Source organism: Dipodomys spectabilis, unplaced genomic scaffold (genome assembly GCF_019054845.1).
Source record: "Dipodomys spectabilis isolate Male_0828 unplaced genomic scaffold, ASM1905484v1 ptg000169l, whole genome shotgun sequence".
NCBI classification, from domain to species: domain Eukaryota; kingdom Metazoa; phylum Chordata; class Mammalia; order Rodentia; family Heteromyidae; genus Dipodomys; species Dipodomys spectabilis.
The window spans coordinates 1,915,196-1,940,464 of NW_024870846.1; the positions used below are offsets into that span (position 1 = coordinate 1,915,196).

General features: G+C 37.7%; 1 protein-coding gene across 1 annotated transcript in view; it reads left to right on the forward strand.

Moving 5' to 3' along the window:
* Cdh7 (cadherin 7) overlaps nucleotides 1-25,269 on the forward strand; it is a 104,692-nt gene that overhangs the window by 31,959 nt on the left and 47,464 nt on the right. Inside the window, exons 3-4 of the mRNA XM_042693490.1 lie at nucleotides 18,410-18,704; nucleotides 20,730-20,849. Of these exons, the coding sequence (XP_042549424.1) occupies nucleotides 18,410-18,704; nucleotides 20,730-20,849 (415 nt within the window). The remainder of the gene's footprint in view (nucleotides 1-18,409; nucleotides 18,705-20,729; nucleotides 20,850-25,269) is intronic.

Genomic DNA, 25,269 nt, shown 5'->3' on the forward strand with positions numbered 1-25,269 from the left:
ATTCTGCTTGGATTGGCTTTAAACTTCACCACCCCTGGTCTCAGCCTTCCAAGGAGCTATGATTATAAATGTGAGCCACTGGCACCCAGCATTTTCATTGTTTTCAAATAGTGTCTTGTGCTTTTTGGATGGAGCAGCCCTGGAAATCCATCCCTAGATTGTTTTTAAGATTGGGTCCCATCAACTTTTTGCCCAGGGTGGCCTTAGACTGTGATCCTATCTCTACCTTTCAAATAACTGATTATAGGCATGAACCACCATGCCCACAGGTACACGTTACCTGTAATCTTAATTAACAGGAATGGATGAACTGACATGTAAGATGTATTGCTGTTTGGAGTGTTTGGTTTTGTCAGTGTGCAATATTACATGGATTTAAAAACAGGATGAGAGTTCAACTAAGTTGAAGCTGTTCTTTAATGTGAGTGGTAGCATGAGTCACCCTCTGTCCCTTTAGTGATAATTCATCATATTTTCAGCCATGACTGCATCATGGAGAACATGAGGAAATGTTTTTCCCTTTCAGTAGATTCTCTGATGTGTGATTTCAGAAACTATCTAACATATACAGTGATAGCTGGGGCCAGGTCAGAGCTTTGTGCATTCTGACACCAGCATAAACATGTGCATTCTGTAGCTCCAGTAATGTAAAAACTTACAAGATTTTACAAAGCCCTATCTTTGTGGCTTGTTCTGTAGTTCTTGTGAAAGAGGAAGTCTATAAATCATTAAATGTATTAGATTCTGAGTCCACTCTTCTACCTAGAAAAACATATATCTGGGGTGAAAATGTTTAATTGAATAGATTGATAGAATATCTGCAAAGGAATCAAGTTCCTGATTAAAACAATGGTGGCAAAGGACAGTTTTAGGGAAAGACAGCACACTCAGGGTGAGGTAATCTTACATCCATCCACATCAATGCTAACATTATTTCTCACCCAAGATCACCACATCTTTGTGTGCATTTGCACCAAAACAAGTTAAAGATTGTTATCACTTGCAATCTTTCTTGGCATAGGCTAGGTGAAAGTCATACGTGAAACACATTACAAGATGTATGAAAATGTCTTTTGAGGATTCGCATAGAGATTCAATGAGTGCAGGAGGGACTGTGGTTTCAGCACAGATGGGGCTGGCCATTGGGGGTTTGGAATGACTCCTTTTCTGGCTGCTACTGTTGATACCACAGCATCTGGCTGGGTCTTCGAGGGGACTGCGCACCCATCCTTTTTAATCTCAGAAGAATGCATTGACTAAAATACACCGCAAGGGATGACTCTGCAGCATGAGGGTGGAGATTAATTATCAGTAAATGAACAATATGTTAAGGAATTCTTAATCTCCATCTTAGAAGATTTTTGGGAGAATCATTAGTGTAGGGAGCAAAGGAATGAAGTCAGTGCAGCTTTGCATTCTGTGTCATGAGGGAGTCCCTGAGCTACCACCTTATCAATGTCAGGATGAGCAGCGTGTTAAGATAACGCAGGTACTACCTAACTACTGCAACTTGCCACTTGTGCTGACGGAGGGAGGCATTACCCTCCAGTTTTGTATCCTTGCTTCCTAGACGATGATCTAAGTACTTTTAATACACACAACATAGCTAAGTATAGCTAAACAGCTATATTTCTAAACAGGCCAGAGAATTCAGCAAATGTAGATGGGTAATATAGGAAGGGAAGGGAAAGGAATAGAGGGAAAGAGAAAGGAGAGAAAGGGAAGGGAGGGGATAGAAAAGGGAAAACAAGGGAGTAGGAAGAAAGGAAGGAATGGAAAGAGGAAGAAGACAAGAAAGGAGTGGGGAGGGAAGCAAGGGATGGAGGCAAGGACAAGGCGGGAAAGAATTCATGTTTGTCACGTTATTTGTATTGTTCACGTTGGTAGCATCAGGCCTGCTGCGGATGCGAGCAGGTATATTCATTGACAATCACTTTGAGTGTAGATATCATAGGGACCATCTGCTGGTTTGCTCCACTAACACAGATGCTTGGGTCTCTGGTGGCTCACAGCCTTTTGAAATCTCCATCTCATTGACCAGATAGACCTTCCTGATGAGGTCATTTTCTAGACATCTGTCCAATTCAGAAAATACAACAGTGAAAGCTCCTTGTATTTATCTTTGGAGGAAGGAAATAGATTTAGGGTTTCACCTGCTTTCTTGGTAAGACAGAAGTCCCCAGATTATTTTTTAAGTAGTGTGTCAATATTTTCAGTAAGAACTTATTCTGGTTAGTTCGCTCATCCTTAGTATTTAGTTGCTTTGAATGAGTCATCTCGAACATAGCTTGTCTTATTGAAAATCTTAATAGTGGATTAAGAGAATACAAAAAGCAACGCAGTCTATTACCGACCTTTTGTGTATTGTTGTTATTAAGTAGTTGTACAAAGTAGTTACAATCCCGTAAGTCAGGTTATGAGTATAATCCTCCTTTGTCAGTGTCATCACTTTCTTCATTCTCTCCCATTTCCTCCTTCCAGTTCCCTGCTCTCAAATTATTTTGCTCCATGTATGCATAATGTAAACTGCATATAAGGGCTGCATTTGCTCACCCCTCCTCCCACTATCTTGAGCCCCTGCCTTTGCCTATTTCCACAAACATGTTTTCACTTCTTGGTGTTGATAAACAGCCATTGGTTTTTTTAGAGAAGTTCTACATGTGGGTTCCTTCCCGTCATGTACCCTTCTTTAGCCAATTTGTTACATTTAAGTGCTATTTGTATTTGAGCAGTTATAATATCATGAATATCTTTCCAGCTCATTCCATTCCATTAATTTATTCTTTGAACAAATAGTCATAGTTACGCAGGCTATAGTGTCAAGTGAGTGTGTAGTGAGGAGGTGAATATGCAGCTAGGCGTGTCTTTCCTGTAAGTTGGAAAGCCATGAGAATACAGTCAATCTGATAGAGAAGTTGTCAAATGTTCATGGAAGGTTGAGGAAAGAGTAATCAAAATCAACCTGAAACTATCAGGCACAGCATGGAAAAGGAAGAAATATTTCATGTGAGTGGTGAAGGATAGAAAGGGGTAAAGACAGCATATAGGATAGTTGGAAAAGGAGGAAAAAAATTGTCCCAAAGCAGCATATGTAAAGACTTGCAGGCCTGTAATAAATAACATTTGCCTCTAGGCCTAGAATAGTTAGACAATGAAAGAAAGCCCAAAAAAGGATCAGAGGCTGACAGAGAGTAGGAATGGAACCTATCATGAAGATGAATATCCTTTTGTTTTATTGTTTACTTTGTTTAATGTGGGTTATGTTTCCCGTAATAATTCAGAAAAGCTGATTCTAGTAGAGTCAAGAAATGTGGAAGGAAACATTGCTAGAAACAGAAAGTAATTTTACAATCAAGAGATTGTAAGCAAGAGATGGTAATGCTTGTAATATGGTAATGGAATAAGATAAAAATGCTGGGGAATGGAATAGTTTTGAGATGCTTTAACAGTCAACCATTGTTATGTTAGGAGGAAATGTGGAAAGAACGGAGGTTGGCAGTGACTGGATCTTCAACAACAGCCAATCTGTCCTTCATGTGGTAAATGCTGACAAAGAAGCGAATACGAGACGAGGCTGTAATTTGGACATATTAGATTTGATATTCTTACTGAGCCCATTTAAATCCTTAAACATAGAAGGCTTCTTTGGGGAAAGCAACTAACTGAAGCTTTTCGTTAGAGACCCTTGCAATTTGTAGTGCCTCCCAGGGAACAATCAGCTATTTTAGCTTGGTTATTGACAGGATCTCTTGAGAATAAAAAGGAGTACAAAGTACTCTACAACACATTCAATTTTATATAATCTTTTCTCTTCTCTTTCTGTTACTATTCAATGAAGTAGCCAGAAGTACTTGTTAAAAACACTGTAGTACACTATTAGGAGTCTTTGTCAAAAAGCCTTTGTTGTGGTCTATTTATGAGAGTTCATCAATTAGTTCAAAGTTTTCCCAACAGAGTATGAACTAGATAGAAGTCAATGTGTCTGTATTAGTACATTATTTAGGCACTTCAAAGAGCAGAAAAGTCATTGCAAAAAGTCATTCAAAAACTGTTTTTTAATGAGAGCTTTCATTAATGTTTTTGTTTACTTAGAGAACAACTATCCTATACATTTTTAAAACTATTTTAAGAAACATCGAATCCAAATGTTCAGAATGGCATTTCTATCTTTTAAGCTCTGTGCTTATCATCTCGCTTGAAACAGGAAAGATCTGAATACACTTACACATATGGGTTTTATATGTGTACATATGCATATATGTTAATGCTACAAATCAAAGTATCCTACTCTTTGCATATATTTATCTATCCTAATTTAGTAAAATGAGTCTGATCTGAAAGCTGTCTTTTCTATATGATATTCTTAATTAGTAGCACAGGCATTATGAAGTCAGATCTTCATCCAGTGTCCTTCATAAAGTCTTGCATAAGTCTTTATCAAGACCCTGTAGACCTTATAAAGATTCTAATAAGATAGCAGATGGAGGAAGCATTATTGTCACTAATCTCTTACTCTATATAAGAAAAATAAAGCTAAGAGAAACTTTTCTACATTAGTAACAAGCAGTAGAACCACTGGGACAAGCCACTCTCTTCCCAGCATTCCACCGGAAGCCACTGTGTGTTTGAACTATTGGCTCAAGTCCCACATAAACCCAATGCAGTAATGTTATAACAGCCAGGAGCAGCATCTCCTTTACAAAGATGGAGAATGTCTTATTAAAGATTGGGAAGGAGCTGTGTGGCTTGGCATAGTATATGTGGTAGCTTTATCAGTCTTGAATCCATTCAGGAAACTCTGGCACTAGTTTATCATTTATTTAGAATAGGACAGAATTACTGGGGAAACCACTCAACTTGATCAGCTAGGATTTTTCTGGGCTATTGTCTATATACATTTCCTAACTGCCTTAGCCATTTGTTTCTCTTTTTAAGTTGCCATCTCAGTCTTGTAATTTGACTAAAGAAGCTTGCTATGCTTGGTGTACTTTGTTTACACTGTACTTGGATATTAAGTTTTGAAATAGTATTATTATTTCTTATAATGATATCTTAGATTTTTTTTCATAAGAGCCCCTTGAGGCTGACAATCTGTAGAGTAAAACAACCCACAGAAGTTCTAAATAAACCTCATAGAACCCCAGGATGGCTTGAGGCCAGTCTGCTCACAAGAGGAGTAAAATATGTAGAAGGCATCTTAAGGAATTTCGTTGACAGAATAAGAAAATGGACAGTTTTCTGATTTCTATACTCTTCTTTCCCCTCCCCCCTCCATTTTTTCTCCCCATCCTCGCCTCTTTCCCTCCTTCCTTACCTCTTGGTACCCTACTTCATCCTAACCTTTCCTCCTTCCTATACCATTATCTTCCATTTCCTTCCTCTTCATAATTTTGTCTCCTGAAAGATTCATCAATCATCCATAAATTAAACATTTATGTGGAGATTATTGGTGTCTCAATCTCCATCCCCAAAAGTTTATAAGCCATTTCTTCAACAGAAGTCTATATATGAGAAATCACAAGTATGCACTCTTTCCATTTAAGTAAAAATCAAAACTATTCCTCATAGTATTAAAAACACAATTATTTACAGATCAGTGTGTAGAATCATGTTTAATAATTAAGAAATATTTTGGTTGATGTTATGGATGGATGGATTGTTTATAGTATCTCATCATGTTGTACTTATCACTCTGTATGATGGGGATTGAGACAATTTTGCCAAGAAAATCAGATAATCTGAAAAAAATCCAGTAGTAACAGAACTAAATAAAGCACTAGCATTTGTTGAAGTTGTTGTCATCATTTTTCTTTGGGTAACATATACTTTTCACTGTTTTATGTTCTCCTAACATGTTAAATGGCTTTTTAAAGTTTTTGCTTTAGATAAATGCCAAATGTGGATAACTATTATGGAATCCAACAGATTTATTTGTAGAAACGTTCTGGGCCATGTCTTGTTGCTTTGCCAATTTCTTTTATTCTCAGGGCATACAGGGACGTGTTTAGAACAGGCAGAATGAGAGGTAGGAAGAAGACAATAAGAAGCAAAAATGAGTGTATACAAGTAATTATCAACCTCATATGTTTAAAAATCAGGATCCAAGATGCCTGTTAGAATAAATGACATTTTAAGATGACCAGAGATTGTTGCTTTCCTTCCATGGTGCATTGCCACCAATAAGCTGTGTTGCATTGGACACAACACTGCCCACTGAGCTGACCTTCACTTTTGAGAGCAGTGATGAGGGTATTTAAAGTTTTGAGCTAGACAGACATGACGTTTTTCTGTTTGAATAAGAAGTGCATATAAATTGTGTAATACTAGAATGATAAGAGGCCAGTTCAAGTTGTTTGCTAAGATTTGTGTGTGGATGTGTATGTTTGTGTCCTCATGTGTGTGTGTGTGTGTGTGTGTGTGTGTGCATGTGCACACAAGTGGGCAAAGATCCCATTGCTGTATTGTTAAATCTTTGTTATAAAGAAATGCTGATTCTGAGAGTAAATCTTGATTCCTAATGAGAAGTGACATGGAGAGAAAGATAAACAGAGTCTGAGGACAGTGGAGATAGAATTTTGAGAGCTGCCAATTGGCTTGGAGTGCGGCCCAAAGAGCGAGGAGAGGTCAGAGATTAAAAACCTGAAAATTCAGTTGGTCTAAATCCAACAGTAATGGTTGGACTTGTTCCCCAGTTCCTCAAGATCATTGCTTGTGAGAGGAGATGAGCCGGGGAGGGACGGAACACAACTAGAGCAATAGAGTGGGTGGAAATACTGCACCCTGTAATTCCAAAGTCTGAGATTCAAGACTTTTAGGCTATTGCGTGACCTTTGGAATGGTGACATCATAATATTCTTGTGTAAAACTTTAGAGCAACAATGCTTACTATAGAAGAATTTCACTAGAAGACTTTAAAGCCCTTTCAATTTCACACATATTTACACTCAGTAAATATTAGCTGCTACCGTTAGCCATTGCTGTTATTACAGAATAAAAGAGATAGAAACAACATGGGAAACAGAGGGGGTAAAAGTTGAGGTTGAAAAGGCAATGAAAAAGGACATTTTTTATCATCAGCAATGGCTTTTCTTTCTCCACTGGGTCGAACGTGCACAGAAATTTGGCATTATTTTATTGTTATTAGAACTGTCCATTTCACATGGTATTGCAAATCCAGGGTCAAGCAGTTCAATGAATAATAATTTTTTCATATCTAATATATTACCATGTGTGCCCACTGAGGTTTATTTTTTAAATCATCAGTGGTGCAAAAAATGGTTTAGTTAGTATTTTTTTCCTTCACAGCAAAAGAGTTTAAGCAACTGGAAACAGCATTTGTAATTGCAATGAACTCACCCCAAATCACAGCCTCCGGCAACGTTTTTCCGTGTTAGTACTTTTCTGTAGCACTCTCTACCAGGAAATCATTATCCTCATCACACTGCTGCAAGGAGTTTTGAGTAGTTTGAATCGAAATAGAATAATACATCTGAACCATGTATCTATAATGTGACAGAGTGGCATATAGAGAGAATAGACAGCGTTGTAAATCTCCAACAATGAAAGAGCCAAATGGGCTTCCTGAGTGTGTATAAATTTGTTAGTGATCCTAATTGGAATTGTGCACAAGATATCAGATAAATTACAAGAACTATTCATAGCATGCCCTTTTAAGTAAGTGCACTTCTCCTGAGAATTGTATGTTTGGGCTGCATATTACATTGACACAGGCTTTCAAGATACTTTGTGTATGTTCTTGACATAGATTTTTAAATCATAAGCCAATTTCTTCTGTAGAAGGATTTTAAACAAATTGCATATTGGTATACATAAGCAAACACAAATTCTCGTCTCCAAATGCTCAGAAATAAATCTTTTATTATCTTCCTCTCATAAAGCCATTTGTAAGACATTGGGAATTAGGGAAGGAGAATCTTAGAAAATTAGAACTTTGTGGTTCTGAGGGGGAATGTTCTGCACATATTCTAAAATATTCCTGATTTTGCTGGTATGTTAAAATTCCAAACATTCGATATTATAATTTTTATTTTTAATGAAGTCAATCTCACACATCAAAAACTCACCCCTCCCCAGTGTTTCATGCAGTCCTTACTCTACTTGGTACATTTTTTGCTGACTCTGTATTTATTGACGAGATGGATGCTTATGATTCACCGGTGTTTGTGTTCTGGATAGTCTTCGATGGTCTAGCATTAAAAAACATCAGGTATTGCACGCTGTTCCTTGATGCTCATTTTATGCCTTGTTGCATGAGACAGATAGGAGTTGATTTCAATACTACCATGGTTCTCTCTAGTGATTGGGACCAGGACACTGTGTGTGTGGATTAACGGACCAAAGAATAGAGTTCTAATATTTGTTAAACATTTCATAAAAAAAGAGATCAAGTGTCCTACAATGAAATCAACGTGGCTGATAAGGAATTAGAGAGCCAATTACCTTTTCGGTCTGTGACAGATCATCACCACGTTGAAGACTACATGCCATTGTGAAGACTCAGTCATAATCCAGCCAGAGGATTATTTATCCTCCCTCATGCTGTTCCTTCCAACTGTGGCGGGACCGTGTTGCTCAGAAAACCGGTTTGCAAAGACAGAAAACCTCAAACCATTCTCTCCAAGGAAAATTAGCGAAGTCTTTCCTTGTGAGGAGGCCTGGTGTCAACCTAATAATTCAGTATTATGATCGCTTCTGCCAGTGTCACTCTTCTGTGTCAGTCACACCTCCCATCACGATTTTCCCAATTGCCTGGGAAAGCTCATTAGATTGCTTAGATATGTTTAGATCATCGGATGCTGGGATCCAAATTGTTAAATGTAGGAAAACAAGAGCGTGAAGGTGGTATAGTGGCAGAAATGGAGGGCCAGAAGACTCCAGAGAGATCTCGGATTTTGGATTCATTTATTTCTCTCTCTCTCTCTCTCTTTCTCTGTGTTGCCTGTCCTGAGGCTTGAACTCAGGGCCTAGGCACTATCCCTTACTTGCTTTGTGCTCAAGGCTAGTGCTCTACCTCTTGAGCCACAGCACCACTTGTGGCTTTTTTTCTGAGTAGTTTATTGGAGATAAATCTGAGTCTCATGGACTTTTCTGTTTTAGCTGATGTTGCACCACGATGCTCAGATCTCAGCCTCCTGAGTAGCTAGGCGCCCAGCTTCTCTATGTTATTTATTTGGGGGAAATAGTACTTTTTGTGTCTCCCTAAGTCAACTGAGTCAGAGGAGAGTCCTGTGTATCCTAGCACCTGCTTTGTTTTTTGATGAAATAGTTATATACCCCACTGAAAATCCTGTCATGTGAAACAGGTTAATATACTTTTTATTTAGGAAATATTACTGTGTTAGAATCATGTTTTTTAAAAAATATTTTGAAGTATGCTTTTCAAAATTTGCATCTGTTCAGCAAATGATAGCCCCAATTTTTCACCCGTCTTCCTTTTTACCTTATCCATATTCGTTGTCTCTTTGGTCTTTGAAAGTAATATCAGTGAAATGGAAAAAAAAAAAAAAGTATTTTCTTTCCATAGCTTCTCTTTTCCTTTCTTCTTGTTAGGCCCATGGTGCTTATTTTTGGGTATAACATAGTTTGACCCAGAAAGGTTTGACAAAGGAAATACAACCTGGCCTGTAGATAAATATTCTGGTTGGATTATTGTGCTTTGGCCTCTGTGCATCATGCTACCTGTGACCATAAGATGCTCAGCATGGGGTGCAGAATTGGGGAGGAAGGCATGCAGGTGGGCCCCCTGCATTCACTGAGTGAAGGCAAGTTTGCTTCTTGCTTGCTTCCAGGAGGAAAACCCCACTGTAACCCTCCCCTCCCCTCATTCTGTGGACGGTTTCATCCAGTGTGTGAACTTTCTATACAACAGAACATTTGGGAGCATGCAAAATTTAGAAGACATCAGGTGTCTATTGAAAGACAAGCAGGCACTCTGAGGGGGTTTTGACTTGTATGAGTCTTACCACACTACGGTGTTTCTTGCAGATGTTGTTTCTCATCCACCATCTCTCACCAGGTTCTGTAAATGTTACCGTCAGGTGCTGTCCTCAGAAGGAGAGGGCATGGAGCGTGTGAGCACAGATGTGCACAGGTGTCTGCCACTCATAAGTGATTGTGTGGGACTGCGTATGCAGTCAGGATCCCAGGAAGCTCACTTTGAGACAGGGCTTTGCCTGTGACATTGGCATGCAGGTTATTGAAATAAACACCCATGACTGAGAAAAAGAGACGTAGGAAGGAGTTAGGCAGGCCAGCGTATGACATGCAGAGCCCGTGAGGCGCGAAGGCCCTCAGACCCTTCCATTTACTGAGATCTTTCTAATAAGCATAATTATTGCTTGGTCCAGTCGACCTACTTTCCTCTTGGGCTTGTTCCTTTTGCATTTGCCAGCTCTGTGTTTTCTCTAGCATTGGGTCTGCACATATCTTTTCTCCCATACTGACGTCTGCCAGGTTGCTTTGGACACATGTTACCTTTCTATTAGAATCAACAAGATTCTTTCCTGAGTAGCTCAATGTTTTCCCAGATATAGACTCTAAACTTACATTTCCATTATGTTCACCTTGACTATTTCAGTTTTCTACTACCTGAGACAGTACATACAATGCAGGCAACTTTTGAACAGTTATTGTAAACACACTGTACTGTTTTCCTATGGCCTGGGTGTGAATGTCTTCTAAAAGGATAAGGTGTGAACTATCTGTGCAAGTCTTAAAAATGTTTTTGCATATTCATTTCTCCACACTCGTTGCTCCATTGGATTGAATGTCTTCTCTAACATTAGGGCAAGAAAATAGCATTAGAAGTTTGCTGCAGACAAGTGTTCAAAAAAGTCTTCAAAGAAGGGCTTGATCCATTGGTCCAATAATTCCAAGTGATCTGAGAAAAAGGGTTGACTTTTTTCTTGTTGTTGAAGTGTTTTGGCATGTTTATTTGATTTTTTAATAACACAGAACGCACTGTATTTTGACATCCTAATAATTTTGTAAAATGCAATGGAAGTGAATTGCTTAAATTAAAAACAATCGATCTCCATTATTTCCATTGTGACATTTGGGCTCAGAAGCCTGGATTCTGTGAAATTGCTGCAACAGTTGCTAAGCTGCTTGGCTCTTTAACTGTATTTGCAAAACTGGACCTCGTCCTCAGTCAACAATTTCAGTGGGCACTGCTCCACCTTCACAAAGTGTGTTGTGTCATCAAGCTGGCCTTTATTAAAAACAAAGCCATCCACTTTCTGAGCAAGAATGGGTAGCATTTCCGGGGTCTTTGCCTTTACAGCTTCTGGCTCATTGGTGGTGCTCGCAGCTAAGTGATCACATTGCTGTCCTACCTGTAAGTCAGCAGGAGAGCATGTGGACTTTTGACAATTGGAATAACAATGAGGTCCTATTTAGTCCTCAGGACAGGACCTTGACCCTACGTTGATTTCTCAGGGATGTGAAAGTGTTAGATCTGAATTAGTGGTAGCAGTTAAAGATAGTGTAAGATCAGTGCTGTGGAGTTTTCTGCAGGATGCATGGGAGAGGACAGAGAGGGTGAGATCCTCTGAGATGTTGTCTCTTGATCTGTGGTTTAAAAAGAGCTGTGGCTATGAATGCATGGCTCATAGTTACCACGTGATAGGCACAGATGCACACACTTGCTGAACAAAAGCAAAATGTCTTTCTCTAAGGAACATGGTAATCGGCGGTGGCAATATATGAAAGCTTGTAAATTTGAATAAAAGTTTCATTTTAAAAATTTCTTCCAGAGAAGAAATTTTCTTTAACCTTCAAGCCCAAGTGTGCATGTGTAAGATATGAATAAACTGAGATCTAAGAATAAATAAGACATTACAGATAGAGGCAAGAAGAGATCCAGTATCATACCCACAGTTCTTTCTTCCTGACCTTGTGGTGGTAGCATTCCACTCAAAAAATAAGTGAGGACTCCACATTGAATGTTTATCAGAGCTGAAAGATTTTGAGAATAAAAACTGAGTTATCCTGTCCTTTATTTGTTGTTGCTTAAATAAAGAAATGAGATATGCTTACCAAGTTGAATATTACCTATGCATTTCCTAAATTATACCTTTTTATTACTCTATGTATAGTAATTAATACCTAAACCTCTTAAACCAAACCTCTTAATCAAAGATGCTTCACAAGAAAATTGTGTTCCATTATCCTAGACCACAATGATAATTATAAATTAGGAACACTTCAACCAGAAAGAAATGACTCAGACATTTGTTTTCCTTTGCAATATTTCTTCAGCAGCTTGATAATTACAAGTTATCTAGTGGCATGTGGAAAATATTTATTAGAAGACATAATGAAAAAAGAGATTTCGTATGTAACGTGTATATTTAAGCAGTTTCATTTGTGTTTACTCTCTATGTTTATGACTTTAACCTTGTAATAATCTGAATTATACCCTCTACATTTATGATTTAAAACTTGCAATAATATGGAATATGCTCTTAAACTTTAAAAGTCAGGAATCTATAAAAAGTAAATTAACATTAGGGTGTACATTGTGATTATCCTTTTTTATGTAAATCACGCTCAGGTTGATAAACACACTTTGCAGATGACTACATCTATTTTTGTTTTCTTTTTGTAATGCAAAGGGGCTTTGCTGTGCTAGTGGTATGCGTGCTCACAGTGTACAGTGAACAATTCACTTGCTCCTCTGCAGCTCCTTCCCCCGTAAACATGCCCACATTTTCAAAAAGTCTTTTGTTAGTTTTGTTATTCTTGAGTACTCTTAACCCTCAGTAACCTTTCCTTTCCAGTCCCCTTATGATGGGGCCCCCCTCACAATCTTATTTTTACACTTTTGTTGTCTACAATGGTGACATCACATCATCTTCATCATTGCCATCATTATCGATCATTTTGGGCCTGCTTATACAAATGAACAAGAGCAAGAGGCATTCAGCCTTTTGAGCTTGAATTAAATCAACATGATGATCTCTAGTTCCATTAATTTTCTTGCACATGACTATGATTTCATTTTTTTCAATGACTGAGTAATATCTCATGGGGGCACGTGACTGTTTGTAGGGGAATATTTTCTTTATCTGCTCATCAGTTGTTGGGTACCGTGTCCAACTCCAAGCTTTGGCTATTGTGGGTAAAGTTGGAATAAACCTAAGTACACAGATAGCTGAGTTGGAGATTGATTTGCACTCCAAGGAATATATTCTTTCCTTTGGTTTTAATTAGTTGTTGTGCATTTGTTCCATTGGTTTTTATGCTTGAACTCAGTGCCTTGCCCTCTTGGCCTGGTTGCTTTCTATTGGAAAGTGCTCAACCACTTGACCCAAATTGGCATTTTGCTGTTTAATTGAAGATGGAGTTTTGTTGGCTTTTGTGTAGTTTGCAAAATCAAAGTCACTTTGATATTCATCCTACTTCTATAGACAGAGTGATAAAATAATGACTTTCTGTTTGGGTGCCAGTAGCTCACAAACGTAATCTTGTCTACTCATGAGGTGGAGATCTGAGGATTTGTGGTTCAAAGCCAGCCTAGGTAGGAAAATCTGTGAGATTCTTATCTCCAATTTACCACCAGAAAACTAGAAATGAGGCTATGGTTCCAAGTGGTAGAGAGCTAAACTTAAGCAGAAAAGCTCGGGGACCAGGCCCTGAGTTCAAGCACCATGACCAAACAAAAAAGAGAAACAAAATAAAACAACCAAAAACATGGCTTTCTGAGTTTACAGAATACTGTGTGTCTCTCTCTAATGATTTTTCTACCTTATGAGTAAGGAGACTCAACTAAGAATTCTGTATCAAATATTGTGCATATTTGGGGAAAAATACTTTAATATAATGCAGATATTTACTTCGGATACATAACACAGGCTTTGAAAGTCAACTGATGAAAGTGAATTTTGTCATGATTAATGAATTGTCAGGGGTTTTGAATTAATATTAAACTATTCTCAGGATCACACTTTAAAAGGATGTTTGGATGTGAAATAGACATATCATCTTTTTTTTGCCCATTTTTTATTGTGAAAATACCATACAGAGAGGTTACAATTACATGGGCAAGGTAATGAGTATATTTCTTATCAAGCATTGTTGCCTCCTCCTTTGCTTCCCCTTACCATCTCTTTCCAACAACCCCCCAAAGTTGTAAAGTTCGTTTTCGACATAATGTCTTGTACATCTCATTGTTGCAATGGGTCAACCTGTATCTCTATTTGTTTTTTCCCTTCCCCTCCACAAATTATACCAACATCAAATACAGTGAAAACAGGGATTATACCGTGGGGGAGGGACATGCAAAGCAACAAAGAAATATCTTATAAATATCTGAAATATATCTGGATCTCAAAAAATTAAATCCCCCCCAACAACAAATCCTCAAAGAAACAACTGCCCAATAAATAAGTGGGCTAAAGACTTACAGAGAAACTTCTCTGAAGAGAAAAGAAGGATGGCCAATAGAAACATGAAGAAATGCTCAACCTTTCTAGCCATAAAAGAAATGCAAATCAAAACAACATTGAGATACTACCTCACCCCAGTTAGAATGGCTATAATCAAGAATTCTAATAACAACAGATGCTGGAGGGGATGTGGACAGAAGGTAACCTTACTGAATTTTTGGTAGGAGTGTAAACTTATTCAACCACTTTGGAAAGTAGTATGGAGGTTCCTCAAAGACTCCACATAGAGCTCCCCTATGACCCAGCAATCCCACTTTTGGGCATTTACCCAAATGATCACAAACAAGGTCATACTAAAGCTACCAGCACAACTATGTTTATTGCAGCATTATTTACCATAGCTAAGATCTGGAACCAACCCAGATGCTCCTCAGTAGATGAATGGATCAAGAAAATGTGGTATAATGCACAATGGAATTCTATGCCTCCATCAGAAGGAATGACACTGCCCCATTTGTTAGGAAATGGAAAGGCTTGGAAAAAATTATATTAAGTGAAGTAAGCCAGGCCCAAAGAAACATAGGTCCCATGGTTTCCCTTATTTTCAATAACAAATATATCTGAGACAAACAGAAAAGGTCAAATAAGTTGATGTTAGGTGAAATGAACCCCAAGATAAGGACTCAAATGGTTTTTCTTTCTTGCTATTGTTACTAACATATTTATAAGACATATCATTGAAAGTTTCATTCTTCCTTAAATAGAGTACAGGTAGTTTGTATTTGATTTGTGTTATTTGTTTATTCCTTTATCACTATTGTAGGGGCATAAAGGTAGTTTTCCTGGGCTTGGATTTCCATTTTGGGGAGAAACAATTCTGTTTGTAATATCTAGGTATTTACAAAGCTCTGTGTGTGTATGTGTGTGTGTGTGTAGCTACACAGACATATGTGAAATGAAGAATGTCATTAGCTATTTCTAAATTGCAGCACTTTTGTTCTTCAGAGGATTCATTTTCAACAGGGAAACAGCAGTTTTTCATTAGCAGTACGGATTTCCTACACCAACAAAGATAAGTATAACTCACATAGTCCCAGATTTTGAACTTCTGAATGTGTCTGATAATTCTCAATCCATCTTACCACCCTAAAGATGGTTATTGCTTTTAGCCACAGATGCTTACAATAACCTTGCAAGGACATAGAGTTTAGGCTCCAAGTAATTTTCTGCTTGAGAATTTTTGGCAGTGATTGCCAGACTATTGATGGTACCAGGTGGAAGAAAAAAAACTGTCAGTGATAGGACAGATTGCAAACTGCAAGAATCTTGAAAGAGTATGTATAAAGTATATATGTATATACACATACATATGTATGTATGTGTATGTATATATGTATGTATGTATACAAAGAAGGCAAGTAGTAGAATAAATTCCTCTGAATGGAGAATCAAATAGCATGATTGTATCTTTAATCTCTTAAACTGTCAATAATGAAAAAAAATAAAAACCTCACAACAGAATATATCAGAAAATACAGTATCAGAGATCAGGAGTTCAGTCATGGCTTAATATGTACTTTATACTGAAAAGAAGTGTACAGCATTTTTTACATCCATACCACAAGGACTTTGTACCACAACACTACACAAACAGAAATCAGTGGATGAGATTAGTTAAATGAATCTTAAGTCTGGGATCTACATTTCTGACTCCTGCATGTGATTGAAATAGAGAGAGAGCTGTGATTAAAACCACATCCCATGCTTCCCAACCGTCCCAATGGTCATCCGCACGACTCCCTGCGGTTTTACACTTGTCATCCGGGTCTGTGGCCTCCGTGGCACAGAAGCTGCTCTATCAAGACAGAGATGATGGCAGCATTGGAAGAGTAGTATTGAAAACAGAGTTGAGGCTCAGTGAGTGGTTGCTTAAAAGCAGCTGATTGATGTCTATTATCTACATTTGTCTCATGACTCAAGTGTTTTGATTTATGTTGCTGGACATGGCGCAGCTTTTTATGAGGTAGTGGCAAGGAAAGACTGTTCTGGAATGTTCTAGAGAACATTGATAGATAGCACGAAGAAGCACTGAGCTAGCTGTGGGGTGTGAGAATGTGGAGGTTGGTTCCCAGCATCCGTCATTCAGCTGTCCAGCTTTGCAGTGACTCTTAAAGTCTTTGCTCACACAAGCCAGTGGCTTCTACCACAGAAGCAGGATCTCACTGTAGGGCGTGTGGATGTGTGGATAGGAGTCTCACCACAGTCGGACAAGTTTTCAAACCTTGGTGCTGCCAAAGAGCCAGTCACGTGGAGTGACTCAGGCAGAACACTTATACTTGCTCTACCTCATTTTTGCCATCTATTGATAGGATTCATGAATGCACTCCTGAAAATTAGGTGAGATAGAGCGAACATTAAATAAACCAGGAACTCCTCCGTAATTCAACCCCTAATATTCACAAATTCTAAATTCCTAAGTGAAGAGACATACATGTGTTTGTAAGCCTGAGAGTGAGTCGAGAAAATAAGGACAAAGACCATGTTGCCGACTCCACGTTCACCTTCATGTGCGCGGTAGGCGCAAGCCACCAGTGATCCACTGCCTTATGATATGCTGAAGTCACTCACAAGGTGTGCCTGCATACAAAGCTCTGTTAGTGCACAGGGTGAATCTCTTACACAGACCCATGGGGCAAAATTCTATACCCTCCGGGACCTACAGGAAAAGATGAGGACGTTCTGTGCATAGTCTTTCATAGGGGTTTTCTCTTTTTAATACTTTCAGTACCTTGTCTTTTGAAAAAGAAAATATACTTCTGTAGGGCAGTGAAAAGCCCGGCAATTTGGTAAAATGAGTTTTTACATTCACCTTAACCAAAGTCCAGAAGGATGGCATTTATAGAGGATGAAAGATTGTTGGAAATGATGGATTGACTAGCATGTTTCCTGGGTTATGTAGTTCAGGAAAATGTGTAATTATTTCTGAGTTCCCCATGGCTCTTCTGTTGAACATAATGTTCTGACATGCAGCAGGGAGAGTTCCACATAGGAAATGCAAATCCGCAGGTGCCCGCCCCGCTGTGGAGGCCAGGTTAATCATGCAAATCTAATGCGGTTCTTGGTATTTCAAGAAAGGGTTTAGTTGAAGTCCCATGCCCATACTGATTTGAAATTCCTACTTTTGACAGCAATGTCGTCTCATCTTTTTAGCTTCGAAATTTAAAATACAGAACAGAATGGAAGAGACAGGTTTAAAGAGTGGACTTCCATCCACTTTGGTTAATCATAGAGAGGAGTGGAAGTGGGCCGGTAGGGGCAGAAGGATACAAAGGGCTTCAAGAAGGTGAGAATTGCTGGGCCCTGGAGCCTCGTTCCTATAACCCTAGCTACTCCGGAGGCTGAGATCCGAGCTTCACCGTTCAAAGACAGCCCAGGTATGACAGCAAAAGGCCAAAAGCAAAAGGCTCCGGAGTTCAAATGTCAGAATTGAGGGGGAAAGCTGGGGACACAGCCCAATGTCTGAGTTCAAGCCCAAGTAATAGCTCAAAATAAACAAACAAGAAGGTGGATAATTAATGGTAAATCAAGAATTACAAGAAAACACAATTTGCACATGGTCTATTAAAAAAAATCCTTAGAATGGAATAAAAAATTAAGTAGTTATGCATGTTTACAGAACATTGGCTTAGTTCAAAGTGGATGGCTGAATCTGGCAATAGTAGAACAAATCAAAAGCCACAACACCAATTTTCTAACTTTGGGGAGAATATAAAATACCTCTGGGAATAAGACCGTTTACCAGAAGCAGTGGAATCATTTGTCCTCCAGGGCACGATGACACGTTGTAACAGCCTTTCTGCTTTGCACAATAAGCCTTCAGCTTACCTTTCCAAAAACAATAACATTTCTCGTCTGGTTGCCTGACCTAAGAGTTATTTTACACATGTGCACATAGCCGACCCTCTTGTAAGTTGGTCTCCTCTGCCTACGTTTCTCACCAGCTGCACTCTGATGTGGATAAAGGAGATGGCTCCATCAAATACATCTTGTCAGGAGAAGGGGCCGGCTCGGTGTTCATTATTGATGAGAACACGGGTGACATCCATGCTACCAAGAGGCTGGACCGTGAGGAGCAGGCCTATTACACACTGCGGGCGCAGGCACTGGACAGGCTCACCAACAAACCCGTGGAGCCTGAGTCTGAGTTTGTCATCAAAATTCAAGATATCAATGACAACGAACCCAAGTTTTTGGATGGTCCCTACACTGCGGGAGTTCCGGAGATGTCTCCTGTGGGTAAGTCAAAAGTGTGCTGCGGTAGCTAATCTTAGATGGTTGGTAGATGGCCACTGATCCCGAGAAAAGTCACAGGAGCCCAGGGCTGTCGTGCGGGCAGTGAGCAAGAACAAAGCCATGGCAGCATGATGGTCACCTGAACTCACACTCAATACATTACTCTATTGACATGGTACATTAAGAAATCCGGTGTCCAGGTTTAAGGACTTTAAGAAGTTAAGTGTGAGTTCTGTTTTCTATGTAATGTTTGTTTTCTCCTTAGACATATTGTTATAATGACGCCTAAGATATAACGCTCATTCCTGGTAGACACAGACTGGCGATGGTCTCTCCTTCAGCTTTGGACATCAGGATAAGGATTTACTCAACTTTGTTTCCCACCCTCTCCAAAGCACACACAGGCGCGCAATGGCTTGCCAGGCTGTTTGCTTATCTGTGTCTCGGCTCACAAATATCCAGCGTACATGTGTCATCCTTCTGTTATTTTTTTCCCAAGTGAAAATCCAATAGTGAATTGTGTATAATAATGGCAAACCCATACTCGATTTGGAATATGTAAGAGAATAAAGAAAGCTGTTTTACTCAAAGCTTTTTAAAAAAAAAAATTTTCCCATTACTAGAAAAAAATAGCAAGTAATGTGCTTTTCATGTATATTTTATCCCAAACAATATAAAGTCTTACGTTTAAAATATAGATTTTCAGGTACTGTTAGAGTGGTTTACAGCCAATATGTACTTTAAAAGTGATGATTTTATAAAACAGCAGAAGAGATAAGAATAGAAGCTAGTTAATTTGTGTATTTGTTTTGTTTCACTGTATTGATGGAAAAAAGTTTACTTAAAATATGAAGAGAAAATTTCTCATAGCACATAAGAATTCTAGCCAATATGATTTAATTTGTTTAAAATAAAGGTGGTTTCATTTGTTCAATTGTCCAATAACATTTTCCACATGAAGAGTAGAATTCTAAGATATATGTCTTTAAATGGGTGAGAATTTGTGTGTCACACATATACACACAAACTTGCATGAAGTAGTTAATATATTTAGAAATATATTATATTATATATATTATATTTAGATTAAGCCTTTAAAGAATCCATGAATGAATGTATTTTTTGCCATCAGATAATGAGTACTGTATTCATATAATTATATAGGTATAAATATATAATCTAAACAAATATCATTTAATACTTAATAGATTTGCACTCAAAATGGAAGTAAAAATAGTAGATCTGAGCTAATGCTGTCCATATTCAATGAGCAGAAATATGTAACATACAATACAGGAAAACCACTAGGTATTCCCCTTTTAGTTTGTTGTATTTTTCTCCTTTGGGAAGGTGTGGTTCATAGTTTTATTTCATAGTTTATCAATTAGTGAAAGTAAGTAAAATAATGACTAAGGTGATGGAGAGCCTTTTTTATCCTGCTAAAATTCTTTGTTCAATAAATGAAATACCAGTTTCTGTCTGATTCTGTTTAAACTACAAAAAGATAGTTTCCTGAACGACTTTTATGTTCAGCCTGTTATTACATGGCAGGTTCCTTCAGGAGAGCAATGAAAATCTGTTACCTGACATTGGTGACAGACTCCTATTCCTAGAATTTCAGTTCCTTTTTTCTTTTGGTCGGTCATGGTGCTTGAACTCTGGGCCTGAGTGCTGCCCCCAGCTCTTCAGCTCACAGCTAGGGGTCTACCACTTGAGCCACAGCACTGCTTCCATTTCTGCTCCTTTAAGTACTGATTTTGTCCCCCTTAATAAAGGCATTAATAAATCGTGGTGAGTGGAATATTTATATTACCCCTATGTCAAGTGCTTTAGTATTGTTTATTTCTTTGGAGTCATCTTAAGTAAAAAACAAAAACAAAAAACATCAAGAACCATGTTTCAGATATATGGAATGAAGATAAAATTAATTTAGAATATAGCCCAAATGTAGCATTGGCTGTAGTTTGGCAGTTCTGAATTACTGGGTTTGGAAGGCGTTCATTGACAAAGCTTTGGATTGTTGTCTAGGGACTTCAGTGGTCCAAGTGACAGCCACAGATGCAGATGACCCAACCTATGGCAACAGCGCCCGAGTGGTCTACAGCATTCTCCAGGGCCAGCCCTACTTCTCAGTGGAGCCAAAGACAGGTAATGTGCAAATGAGGATGCCCCTTATACTTGTCTCATACTTTGGCTTAGAAATAGAATCAGTTGACAACCGATACCGTATTATCTTTAGTATATATCTCTGATCATGTCAACTTCCTTCAGTTTTTGTTTATTTTTAGTGTATTCATATACAGAATTATAGGAGGTAAAAATTTAAACACTGGCAGAAGTCTCTCTACTACAGGATAGAATAGAATGTCAGTTCAATTTATAAGATGATGGGTTTGTTATTTTCAGAAAAAAAACTCACCAAAACGATGATGTTGAACTAGTAAAAGAAAACAATTATGTTTTAATCAGTTTGAAAGAAATGTTTATTAGCTAAAAACCTGAGTAGAATATGCATATCATGTGGTTCATTTGGTTTGCTTTTGCTTTTAACCTGAAACTATTTACCCATTATTTAATCATATTGTGAAACATTATTGTTTTTATTACTGATAACACATTCGGCTTTTCTGGTTCTTCCTGTGCAGAATAGGTAGGTGCTTGAAAATATCTTGGAGTATGTGCTGCTAATATTTTCTCACTGAAAATACAAAACATTTCTAACTGAAAATAATTCTGTCTTTATCAGAGAACAGATTTCTTTTAAGTGCACACATATATGATTATGAATATAATCATATATGAGATCTTAACTGAATAATGGCTTGGGTTTGTTTTCTATTTTTATCAAAAAAGATAACATCAATTTGTTCTCAGATCATTGCAGAGATAAATACTTCCAGTGCCTTTTGAACTCAATAGATGTTGGGTTGCATAAATACAGAAGTATGTAGCTCATTCATTTGGAGTTTCAGAGTTTGCAATGATTTTTTTTTTGGGGGGGGAGGGTGGTTCCAGGACTGGTGTTAAACTCGAGGGACTTGGGTACTCTCCCTGAGCTTTTATTTTTCTCCCAAAGCTGGAGATGTACCAATGAGCCACAGTGCCACTTCTGGATTTATGATAGTTGTTTGGACATAAGAGTCTCACAGAATTTTCTGCCCACACTGCCTTTGAGCCCAAATCCTCAGATCTCAGCCTCCTGACTAGCTAGGTTTACAGATGTAAGCCACTGAAGCCAGACTTTGCAATGAAGATATTACATCAAGGTAAAGATCTTAGAAAGTACCTGGAGAATCTAGAGAAGCAAAGTCACACTGGAAGAGAAGTAAATGAAAGTTCTTGAATGTAGAAGTTCTATGAATGTAGAAAATCTGCTCCTGTTCTGTTCGACTTAATTTAGACACCCACCCTTTTTCTTATATATCTGTTTTTTTAAGACTAGAAAGACATTGACAAGTTTCTGACAATTTGCTCAGAAGTTACACATTCTGCATTATGTAACCTATCCAAAAATATCTGTACTCATTTCAAGGGTTAAATATTTTACTGCTGCTAATGAGTGGTTTGTGATTTTAGTCTTGCAGTAAGATAATGGAATTTTCCTATGAACTTGTGAAGGCAAATCTGTAATTGAATGACTGGATCAGATTATTAGTTAAATACATAAACTGAATTTTAGGCAAGCTCTGTACCTCTTGTCTTGTGATCATTTTAAGGACAGTTTATAAATAAACTTTGCTCAAACTAAGATGGCCTTGAGCTATAAATCGTGCTGTCTCTGCCTCCAAAGTAGCTGAGATTTCAGGCATGAGCCACCACGGTCAGCTTAAGTAGATGTAGTTTTAATTTTGGAATCTAAAGGATCATTTACAATTAAATAGTTTGTTTTGTTGATACTGTAGCCATGACAGTTATTGGGAGTTCTCCCTCCACATTTTTTTCTTGCAGAGACTGTATAAACAGTTTTGTTCTCTCAGCTAATTCGAAATACGAAAATGCACTTCCTGAAAGTAAAAAAATAAATTGTATTTTGTCAGACAAGAGTGGAGTTTTAAGCCCTCCGGGACACAGGGAGCTGAAAAATCAAGTTTCATTTAGTCCTCTTTACCGGGTGACTGCAAGATTTGTATCTATGGAGAAATATCATTACTTTCCACATCTCCAAAATCTAGAGGTTTTAAAGACGAAAGCAAGATTTTGCAGGGAAAAATGTTGACAATATGCTAAATAAATAGTAGTAAAAAATAGGTTGAATCAGTCATTGTAAGGTACATTTGTAGAAAAGTTTGTTTAAGAATGTAGTGTGGTTGAAACCTCAGAAAACGCATTTCACTATAGCCCTGTTTACAGACCAAATAACCAGAGGGTAAATCTAATTCCTCCCTTAATTTCTCCTTCCAAAAAAGTAGAATAAGAGCTTTCCTAAAAGCCAAGATTGACAATGTACTCTCACAAGGAAACAAAATGACAGTAGAAAACATTAAAAAAAGACCTAGAACATTTTCACCCTTTTTAATGTCCACAGAATTACAGGGAGATAGATCATTGCTAGGTTGTTGGTAAACTCTGTAACCTATTAGAAAATAAGATTCCATTTGTAGTTCTATTTGGTAAATGACAAGGCTACTTAAACAATTTAGAGTTCAAAGTATATGGCAGAGCCCTTAAAAAATGCCAAGAATTTATAATGTAATCAGTGGAATTTTAAAACAAGGGAGGGATCAGTGTGAACAAAGAAATTCTACTAGCATCACACTAGCTCAGGACAATGGATCCGTTGTAGAGATCACTTTCCTTTAGGATAACTTTCTTGAAGGTAGAGAAGTGGTGTCTGCATTCCAGGTGGCAGGTGGAATTTCTTCATTATAATTTTATGTACGTTTCACCCTCTTCACATAGGGGTCTCACTCACATTCTGGTCTAATTCTATGTCCTGGCATGGCAGCTTAGAGAAGGACTTTGTCAAACTAAAGAGGATCCCTGCCCCTAAACCCAAGGCCAGAAGACAGGAGGAGGTCTTTCCTCAGAGGCTTTTTATTTTCTGACAGCTGTGGGATCCTTTGGTGCTCTAGAAACTTCCAAATTCACAACTGTTGGGTTTTCAACATTGCTGGGTTTCTCTGTGTACACACTCATGCACACGCACACACACATGCACACACGTATTCCTCTTATTATCCTGAAGTAGTTGTACAAAGGAGTTGCCACTTCATAAAACAGTTTATGAATACAGTATGTCTTGATCAGTGTCACCCTTTTGAAAAATTTCACACATCCCTCCCCTACCCATTCCTTTCCTCTTTTTAATTTTGTAGGCTATACATTAGATTCTTGTCTGCATTCTATACATTTCTATTATAAGCTACCATTCCAAGAAGACTAAGTAATACCATTCTTGCACTAAAAAAAATCGAGGGGAGAAAAATCACACTTATTCAGAAGAGATTATCCAACATTTTGGCAAATTTTTATTCCCAAAACTTTTTTTAGGTAAGGAGGAACCTTCTCTGAAGAGTAAATATTGTGCTTGCTCTGCGTGTTTGACGAAGAGGCCTAGTGAATAACAATGATAAAAGTACCATACTTAATTTTTTGCCTATTTTAAATGAATTCATAATTTTTATTCTAGTATTGAACTTATTATACTCAAAGAAATTTCTTTTAAAGTGGTCCGTACACCTTTAATATTTATGCTCATTCAAGTTTCTGTATTCCTTTGACACGTAACTTTCAAGATTCATGAATACTTATTTTTCTTAAAAGTTAAGGCTGCTCTGTTCAAGATCTATTTCATCATGCTCCAGTTTCTCTATTTGTGAAAAAAGACTGTGCTTTGATCCTCGTCTGTATTATTTCTGCAAATCTGAATATATAACCCAATAGATCACAAAGCATTGAACCTAATATCTCTTTTATAAAGTCTAATATATTTATTTTCTCAGTGTCACTTAAGTCTCAGAGGTATATTCACCTAGAGTGCCTATTGCATTTTCCACTTGCTTTCTATTTATTTTCTAATTGTATCTTTGTACTTTAAGGTTTAGGATTTTAAAATTCTTACCCAATTTCCATGATTATCAGTATATTTCATCCCAGAGTGAGTTGATGGGTTTTCTATGCTTGATGAAACATTGAAGAGGGGTAGAGTGGCCTTTAGGACTCTGAATTGGCAAGAGTGACCATTGTCACCAAATGACGATTAGGACTGGTCAAATCCTCTCAAAATGGAGGTGTGCCCTTAGGAGCAGTGTTTAGCATTGCAATTCTTTCTTGAATATGCACTATACTCATAACATTAGCTAACATACCAAATATTAAGGTAATGTAAAACTGAAAAAGTTCATTTTGGTAGGAAGCACCATTGAGTAACTTAAAATATTAATTATGCATATTTTTACATACTGAATACTGTGTATAAAAACTTAGTCTGCTACATGCAAAGTAATTTTGCAGGTATATTCATTTGTAGATTCATATATTCACATAAACCATCATTTTTAACAACAGAGCTGATAGAATGCCCAAGTTAAAAAAAGAAAAAAACAGCATGGATTATTCATCAAATTTT